Consider the following 10,000-nt stretch of genomic DNA (forward strand, 5'->3'; position numbering starts at 1 on the left):
TTTCTTCTGCTCTACCTTTTCCTCCTTCTATTTAAACTTTTACTTCTCTAACGTTTCCCCTTACCTGCACTCAGGCGCAAAGACGAAGTCGTCAATAGCGATGTCACCGAGCACCTTCTCGCCAACACGCCCTTCGATGATCAACTGAAACTCCTCTCCCACGGACCCTGAATCTACCATAAAAGTAACCTTACGCCACACGTTTCCTTGGGAGCCGGTCATGTTCATAAGCAGATTCGTTGCGGATGAAGCATCTCTGCGATCATAGAAATGGGTTCGAAATATTAATATACGATTCGTTGTAACCTGCGGTTTGGAGTAACGGCAATGATGGGGATTGGGTATGAGGGACTCCCGAAATAGGAAACCGATTATATCCCGTATATGAATCTAAACCGATTATATCCCGCATGTGAATCTGGTTTTAAAATGAAAGTTTCTTGTTTACTGAAAAAGCAGAAAATAGAAGAAATGAAAATCAGAAGCAGCAGCAGCAGAAAAAAGAGAAAAAAGGGAAAGCAAAAGGAAAATGAAATGTAATGAAAGGAAAGGAAATGAAAAGAAATAAAATTATCTGATGAAAGAAAAAAAGTAAGAGAAGAAAAAATAACAGATGTAGAAAATGAAGAACAAGACTAAAAAGAAAGAGGAGAAGAAAGAGGAGGAAGAGGAGATGGAGGAGGAGGAGGAAGAGATATAGGAGGAGGAGGCGGAGGAGGAGGAAGAGATGGAGATGGAGGAGGAGGAGGAGGATATGGAAGAGGATGAGGAGATGAAGGAGGAAGAGGATGAGTACGAAGATATGGAGAAGGAGGAGGGGGAAATGGAGGACGAGGAGGAGGAGATGGAGGTAGAGATAGAGGAGGAGGAGGAGGAGAAGCAGAAGAAGAAGAGAAAGAGATGAAGGAGGAGGAGAAAGAGATAGGGAGGACAAAGGAGAACGAAGAGGAGAGGAGGAGAAGGAGTAAGAGGAACAAAAGAGGAGAAGTAGAAAGAAAAAGAGAAGGAGAAGAGCGACAAGAAGATGAGGCAGAGAAAGAAGAAGGAATAGAAGCAAAAAAGAATTAACACTAGATCTGTCGGGAGCGAAACACTTACTTCAGGAATATAGAGAGATATCCTATTTCTTCCCCGTACATATGGGTATAGAAACTGAAGAAACACGTAGATTCAGTTTTCATTGGCTTGGTCTTCAGCCAGGCTACCTTATTGTATATGAATGAAGAATCGAGGTAAAAGTAGTGGCCAACGTGACTGAATGTTGTGTGGTCGAAGTTGGGGCCCATGCCTGTATAAAAAACGAGTAAAATAAAAATATGGATAACACTAAACATGTGATCTTTTCCAACTGCCTCCGTAATGCATTTGTTTCTAAATGGAAATGAGCGTAAACACTTTACTCACCTAAAGTGACAGTGCTTCCATTCCATAATGTCCAGTCGAAATCGTCATCAACACCGTTCTGCCCTTGTTCAAACCATTCCTCCCAGCCGTTGTCCTCGAGTGTGTACCTGTGGTATTCTTTGCATTGTGCCGAAGCCTCATCTTCACCTTCACCACAATCGTCACTCATATCACACACGTTCTCCAAAGGGACACACACCTGAAAGGAAAGATGTCTGGCACGTATAACTATCAATTTTCGACTGGAAAGAGAAACAAATATATATTTTGATTTTATAAGTGTATTCCAGAGATAAAAAGTTTCTGGTAATACTATACCTCTGTGACGGGACAAAGGAAGCCCAATTCGCAGTCATCTGGTTGTGGATCAGGATAGTGGCAGTCATTCTCGAACTTCATTTCATCAATGGCAAACTTCCCATAGTAATCATTGGATGGAATCTTGTACAAGGACACTTGGAATGGTGATTTTTGTCTACCTATACCAACCTCGCCAGACAGCCATTCTCCGTCTTCATTAGCATTTGCAGTGAAAAAGGTCAAGTTTGTGAAGATCTCTGGCGTTATGTTGAGCCGAAGAACGACATCAGATCCTAAGACTCCATTCATGTAGTACCAATACTTGAATCGGCATGCTGGGGCAGAGTTCTGATACCAGTGTGTATGAGCATAACCTTCTTGATCTTCTACATTTCCCTTAGTCTTATAAAGGAGAAGGAAATGTCCTGCCTTCAGGTGTGTTGCATCCTCATATGGACCACCATTTTCTGTTCCAAATGAGCTGTCATTAGCCTTCGCTACTACCCAGTTGAGGCTATCATTGACAGCTTCCTGCCATCCACATGAATCCATTTCAAAATTACAGTAAGATGGACACATGACCTCATCACTAGCATCTTGACAATCATAGCGGAAGTCACAGACTTTTGTCTTAATTATACATGCTTTAGATTCTACACACTGAAACTCGTCTTCCTGACACTGTCCTGGTGGTAGTGTGGTTATCTGACAGTCTGGTGAAAATGAAATGTCATCAATTGCAATGTCTCCATTGACTGGCTCCCCTACTTTTCCCTCATACATGATCTTGAAATATCGTGCAAAATTAACAGGGACAGACACCTTTTCCCATAGATACTCCTTGGACCCTGTTGTGTGGAATATTTCTTTCTGTAGCTTCTGTGAATTCACAGATGTTTCAACAGCATATACAGTTAATAGAACATTCTGTTGGGCTCTTATCATATACCAGAACCTGAATTCACACTCTCCAGCTGAGGGATAGAAGGAGGTACTAGATATTCGGCCATATTTTCCTGTTGAACCAATGACACTCTCCAAATACAAGTAATATCCTGTGTCATTTCCATATGTGTGATCATAATCTGGGCCTACATCCTCTGCTAATGTGTCGCCATTCTTACGAATCCACAGGAGTTCACTGCTTTCTTGTTCCCACCTGCAGAAGTCCTCTTCAAATGTGCATTTTTCTTGATACTTTTCACACACAAGATCAAGTTCATCTGTATTGTCCCCACAATCATCACTGAAGTCACAAAGAGCACTGTAATCAATACAGTTGCCATTTAAGCAACTAAATTCATCAGGTTTGCATACTGTTGGTTCTGGGACAGAACAGTTAATGAAGTGAATGTTATCTATCATTATCAGTCCTTCCTTTTCATAGTTATCTGCCTCGAATTTCAAACTCCAGCCTGCTTCGTGCTCCCCTATTCCAACAATCTGTTCATGCCAATCTGTTCCCATGTCACTAAGAACTGACCATATTGTGTACTCATTTCCTAATTTGGTTTTTACATATGCACGTAATGCTGATCCACCATTCTCTCCTCCCCGTTTGTAATAATGGAAAGACATAAGACATGATACATAAGACCGGCCAAGAGATACACTTACAAGGTCAGCCGATGGTGAAATGCCGCCAAACCTTTCTTCAGCAATCATGACTTGGCCAGCAATCCCTTCAGTGGGATCTTCATCTCTGGACCAAAAGTATGCACCATAACTCTGATCTTGCCATCCACAAATGCCGTCATCAAAGGTACACTCAGCACACATTCTTTCATCTGAGTTATCCATGCATTCATCAATGAAGTTGCAAACACGGTCCAAGGGGATACAAGCTCCATTTTCACACTGGTAATCACTGCTGCATGGACTGGACGTAGTTGTGGTGACAACAGGTGGCCCTGTGGGCAGATAACCTCCCTTACCACAGGTCTCACTGAAAGATATATCATCAATGGCTATCACAGATCGTTGCTCTTTTTCATAATCGAGAGTGGCAGCTTTGATGACGTACTGGACAGGGTTATCCATTATGTAATGTGGTGGCACATACACTTCTGCTCTCTCCCAATAAGGACCCACAGCCCCTTTTATTGTCAAATGAGCAGTAAGTGGTCCATTGACTGTACTCCTTGTAGATACCACTAGGGTATCCACTGCAGGTCCATCAATATAGTAGAAGAAACGTAATATGCATGGAGGAGCAGTAGGCTCATATCTCTCCCATTTTATGACAGGACTTATAAGAGAGCCAGAAGTTGCATTTGAATTACTCTGTGTACTTTCAATGTAAAGGTAAATTCCCAGAGCTGTATTAGTTGTATGATCACGTGGAGGAATAATATCCTGAGTGTCGGGAGATCCAAGCAGCCAGTAGCTTTCATTGTCAGTGTACCACTCACAGAGGTTACCATTTTCAAAGTCACATCTGGCATAAAATTTATAGCAATCTGCTAACTCTGTATCCTCATCGGAGTAATCTCCACAGTCATCAACAAAGTCACATTGCTCAAACTTTGATACACAGGCCATATTGACACATCCATACTCTGTACACTCCCCAGGATCTTGTGGTGTGGGAAGGAAGCAGTTTTCAAACAAAATATCGTCTACAGCTATATAACCACCCACTTCTAGATTACGAACTCCTTCAAACATCACATGGAATTCTTTAGATATTCTTCCAATATATGCTATACCTTCCCTCCACTCATCACCCCGGTCTCCAATAAACTTTACCACTTCTACAGTTATATCATCAACTTGGTATATCACTCTCACAGTCCCAATATCATTTGCAGTTGATCCATACATAATATAGTAAAAATGCATGCGGCAGTAACCAGCAGAATTTCGCAGCTTTGGACTCTGGAGGATGGCTTGGTCTCCCTCTCGGGACTCAAATGTCATTGGGACAACTGCCATATAGTGTCCTTCAGGAGAGAGGAATGTATGGTCTAATGGAGGTCCAAAGGTGTTATTCATCTGGCCTGAGAACTGTTGCCATATGAACACTGAATCATCTTCATTGATGGTTTTCCACTGGCAGTGTTCTTGATCAGAACCCTTCTGTTCAAATGTGCAGTTGTATCCACAGAAGCGCTCATCTTGTGCAAGACTACAGTCCTGAATGAAATCACACATCTGTTCCTCATGTATGCAAAGGTTATCACATTTTGTCACACAGTCTGGTTGTGACGAATTTGAACACAGTCCACTTTCCACTTTAACATCATCCAATGCAATTACTCCGACTTCTCCATGGTCTGAAGCAGCACTTAATCTTAAGCCATATCTCTCATATTTGCTTATGTTGACTTGCACAAATGTCCAATCTGCCATTAAAGTACCACTGTGAGTCCATACATCAGTAAATTGGGTATCATATACATTTCTAACACTAAGCGTTAGACTTGGTGACCCTGAACTTTGAATGTGATACCAAAAACTAACACATCGATCTTCTGCTTCCATAACGTTGGATTCCAAGACTCCTTTAGTTATATTGTTTTTATTAACTGCACTATATGTATCAACAAAGGCATAACTTCCATAAGGGGATCCTAGCGTAACATCTACGGGTGGAGCATTTACATTTGTCAGTTGATCACCGCTACCAAGTATCCAGTCAAAGTCATCTTCTGCGATATTTTTCCACATGCATAGATCTTTTTCAAAATTACACTCACTCATTGGCTCACATGTTAAGCGTGGCTGTATATCATCTAAACCAATTATATATTGCCCACCTCTTACAGTGCCTTCAAAGGCAAGAGAGTAAGGTTTGGGAAGGGACACAGGCAGCACATAGCGGTTCCAGCTGGGTCCAAGGGTATCTCCAATGTAAAGCAGTGGTTCAGGATTGGTATTCCCATCCAAGCGAGAGTAAACTGTCAGAGTTGATGCATCGTATCCCTCATAGCCATTCAGATACACCCAGAACTCAACACAACCATATTTAGGATCAAACTCATTGGTGAATATCACTGATGTACCTGAATCTGTAAGCCTAATGTAGTGGCCTCCAGCCTCTTGATTGGAGTGATCTGAGCTTGGGACATTTAACTCCTCGTCTAAACTTGCTGCTACTAGATCCCAATTAGTTTCATCTTCTAGTGACTGCTCGAAATGGCACATACCATTCTCAAAGTCACAGAGTCCACTGGTCTTACACGGATTGAAATCAAACAGTATGTCATCAATAGCAATATTGCCACGCCCTGCATACTTAACATGCGCTTCTAAAATCATTTTGCCACTGTCACCATTAGAAAACTGGACTTTACCTTGAATCCATTCATGACTTTGATCACCAGACCTTTCCCAAAGTGCCTTGCTGTGATTACTGTCTGTCTGCATTTTCACAGTTAATTTTCCAACTTCAAATCCATGCATATGGTACCAGAAAGATAGACATGCAGCACTAGTACCAACATCAAAATCAGGACTGATCAAGCGAGCAATTTCATTTGAATATTCATTGGGAAAAGCATAGACGTAATGGCCGTCTTTTGCCATGGTGGTATGATCAGTGTCAGGCCCTGTCTCCATACCATCAGGTGGTGTCCCTTGCCAGTACCGCCAATCAAATCCATCATCTTTATCTTGCTCCCAGTAACAAATGTGGCTGTCTTTTTTCTCAAAGTCGCAGTCATATACTGTCGGCAGATGAGCCGGTTCAAACGTAGTGAAAGGTGGAGGAAGAGTGATAACTTGACAGTTCTCAGTAAATGCAACATCATCAATTGCAACTGCATCATATTCAGAGAATGTTATATCCTCATCAACAAGGATAACTATTGCAACTACATAGCTGTCTGTTGTTATGTCTGCTGTTATTACTGCTTCTTCCCACAGATATTCTAAGGAAGAATTATAAACTTCCAGCAAAGGGTCTCCATCACCTTGCCCTACTAAATTAATACTGAGGGTTGCATTAACTATGTGTTGCATTGAGTACCACAGTGTTATGCACTTACGTCTTGCAGGGACAGTACCGCTAAACAACTTGGCAGAGTCTCCTTTCTTCTTACCTTCAAGCTTAGCAAGCATATAATGGCCTGTGTCATAATTAATTGTGTGATCCACCAAAGGTCCTTTGCCTTCTATACCTGTAGCTCTTGTCCAGTCAAATGAGTCGTCACCATTGTCTGTATTGTACCAGTCACAGAGATCATATTCAAAATCACATACATGTCTTCTTGGACAAGTGCCAGGGATAAATTCAATATCATCCAAAGCAATACTACTCATATTATTTGTTCCTGTGATACCTTCAAACCTTACCACAAATTTCTGCAGGTCTGGAAGAGTTACCATGCCAAGGCTCCACATCTCAAATGTGTTGGATCCATGAGACCAAACAGGAATAAACTTATCTGATATTAGTGGGTCTTTCAAGGCCACTGCCAAGTCTCCAACCTTTTCTCCTAACAAATGATACCAAAACCTAAGACACTGGACACCTACAGACTCATATAAGGGAGATTCCAAGAATCCCATTCTTTCAGGTTTTGCCTTTATTTTCAGGTAAGCATAATATCCCATTTCAGTATTAGTAGAGTGATCTACAGGAGGGTTTTCAGTCACATTATGCTTGCCGCGATCCCTCTTCCACACTGTGGTGCCTCCTTCACCCTGTTTCCATTGACAAAAGTCCTCCTCAAAGTCACACAAAGCCTGGCTCAGCTTCGAAGTCATCTTGATATCATCTACAGCCACCAAACCAAGACCTGCCTCCTCCCACTCTGCTTCAATGATAATGGTGAAGTCATCATTTGGCTCAAGACTTTTTTCAAATAACATCCATCGATCTTCTTGAGAATCTTTGAGCTCAAACAAAGTTTCATTTTGTTTTGTATTCTGCAGCATCTGTATAATTCTGAATATTCCAACATTTTCACCATAGAAGTAGTACCACAGAGAGAAGACGCTTTTAGCATTATTTGGCTCAGATTGGGCTGTACTCAAGATTCTTGCTTTATCACCTTTGTTTGCCGGAGTCACGAAGTCTACATAAATGTACTTGCCTTGGCCTGTAGTATGGTCGGTAAGCTGGCTGTGATATATGTCACTCATTCTCCATTCCTGCTCTGCAGACTGATCTTGCCTCCAGTTACAATCTTTGGGTTCTTCAAAATCACAGTCCAGTCCTAAAAGAAGCTCATTACAATTGAAGAAATCAATATCATCAATAGCAAGAGCTGAGTGAGAGGCAGCCCAGTCACTACTCTGGTCAAACACTGGAGTTGCAGTGAACTTGAAGTAAGCTTTCTTTGGTGTAAGTCTGGCCGGTGCAATGACTTCATACCATAGTTCTTCGTCTACTGAGTATGTCGAGTTGTAGAGCAGATGATCAATGTTCTCATAATCATTGTGGTAATACAGAGCTAGGTGTGCATTCATGCCATGGTTGACATACACCCAAAAATGCAATTCACAGTAGTATCCTGTTGTGTGTTGTACTGGTGGACTCACCATGACTGCTGTCTTACCCTCTATACCTTCTGCTCCCTCAATACATGCATAGTGTCCTTCGGGCACTCCATAAGTATGATCTAGATGTGGGTGCTCATATGGGCTTACTGACTTTGCAATAATCCGTTTCCACTGGAAGAGGCCTTCACTAACGTCTGACCAATCACACATGCCATATTCGAAATCACACTCACCACAGTTCTCTTCATCAGCTTTATTACTGCAATCTGCTTTCCAGTCACATCTATTTGCATTGGGAATGCACTCATCCTTTGTCCTGCAATAAAATTCCTCATCAGTACAGGGATTGTATGGAGGCATTGGAGTGGATCCAATAGGGAGAGTAGTATTTACTTGCTGGCAGACTTGTGTGAACGAGAGATCATCAATGGCAATATCCGTAAATTCGAGATTGCTAGTAACTCCTTCAATGATAAACTGGAAGGGCTTGTCCTCGCTGACTGAAGCCTGCACAACTGCACGATCCCAAAACTGTCCTTGCTCCCCTGTCCTCCTGAAAGCCAGATTCTTCTCTCCATTCCACTCTGTTACGATGTAGACATTGAGCTCCTGTACATGTTCTCCATACATGTAGTAGTGGAATCGCAGTTTGCAGTCGACCGAATCGTCCCCTTCAACAGTCAAAACTGGGCTGAGTAGCCAAGCACGGTATGTTTTCATATCCTTCTCTTCCTCTGCGTTTCGGGAGGACGGATTTGTGATGTACATGTAGTGGCCAACTGAGAGTCGAGTCGTGTGGTCGACGGGAGGGCCTGTCAGGAAAGTTCTACTGCCAACAGGTGTCAGACCGCTCCCATACTGCCAATCTGAAAGGAGGAGTATACTGTCATGGTATATTTAGTTCGCAAGAATGTCGTTGTTTCCAAGGTTAATTATTTTAGTGAAAGTAATATTGCTTTACATGGCAACTACTAAAATGCAGACTGTGAATAGAAATAAATGTCAAAATGTGCCTCAGCATGTGTTAGGAATGTAACGGTTTACTCCTTTTTAAAATTTAGCCTTTTAATCATTTACCATAATATTTTCAGTTAATTCGAAAATTCCTTACACATGATTTGCACGTTAATGTATACTATAAAATCATATTTTACCAATATCATCGTTTTCAGGTTCTTGAATCCAGAGACACAACTGATTTTCCTCGAAGTCACAGATATTTGGGTATGAACCACAATTCTGTTCATCACTGAGGTCACCACAGTCGTTCGTATTATCACACAAAAGGTCCGGTTGAATACACAATCCTGTGAAGAGATACTCATTATGAGACCCCAAAGTACTTTTGGAAATATTTGATAATATATTGCGCTTATGATGTAATATATGAAAGTATATGTAAACAAAAATGGATTGACAATGACATTTTACTTTTTTATCTTTATTTGATAAAATATTAATGTTAATTAAATGATAACTAAGAAAATATAGATTTAAAACTAAATTTCTTAGATTAATGCTAGGACACATTACAAAATATTTCAGAAGTGTTGTACAAATTGATTGCATAGTTATTTCTAGTTTACATCAGATCAAGTTCTTCAACAGTTTTTTTTTTATTCAGAATATAGCAAATATACTCGGAATAAAAAGAACATTATCTGTCTTCTATGGATGATTAATGTATAGATAGGTACCTGTCCAGGCACATTTCATCTGGTAAGGAAGACACTCATCGGAGGAAACAGGCAGGGCACAGCCAGTGAATATGATGTCATCAAGGGTCAGGTCAGCTGGACCATTGTCGTTCTGACCTTCGATCTGTACGGTGAATTCTCCTTGCCAGTCT

General features: G+C 41.2%; 1 protein-coding gene across 1 annotated transcript in view; it reads right to left on the reverse strand.

The window, feature by feature from the left end:
* LOC113804475 (MAM and LDL-receptor class A domain-containing protein 2) overlaps positions 1-10,000 on the reverse strand; it is a gene marked incomplete in the record, with an annotated part of 173,084 nt that overhangs the window by 153,744 nt on the left and 9,340 nt on the right. The window contains 6 exon segments of the mRNA XM_070143921.1: positions 65-256; positions 1,099-1,288; positions 1,405-1,603; positions 1,723-9,017; positions 9,306-9,458; positions 9,849-9,998. Of these exon segments, the coding sequence (XP_070000022.1) occupies positions 65-256; positions 1,099-1,288; positions 1,405-1,603; positions 1,723-9,017; positions 9,306-9,458; positions 9,849-9,998 (8,179 nt within the window).

Source organism: Penaeus vannamei, chromosome 31 (genome assembly GCF_042767895.1).
Source record: "Penaeus vannamei isolate JL-2024 chromosome 31, ASM4276789v1, whole genome shotgun sequence".
In the NCBI taxonomy this organism is placed as follows: Eukaryota; Metazoa; Arthropoda; class Malacostraca; order Decapoda; family Penaeidae; genus Penaeus; species Penaeus vannamei.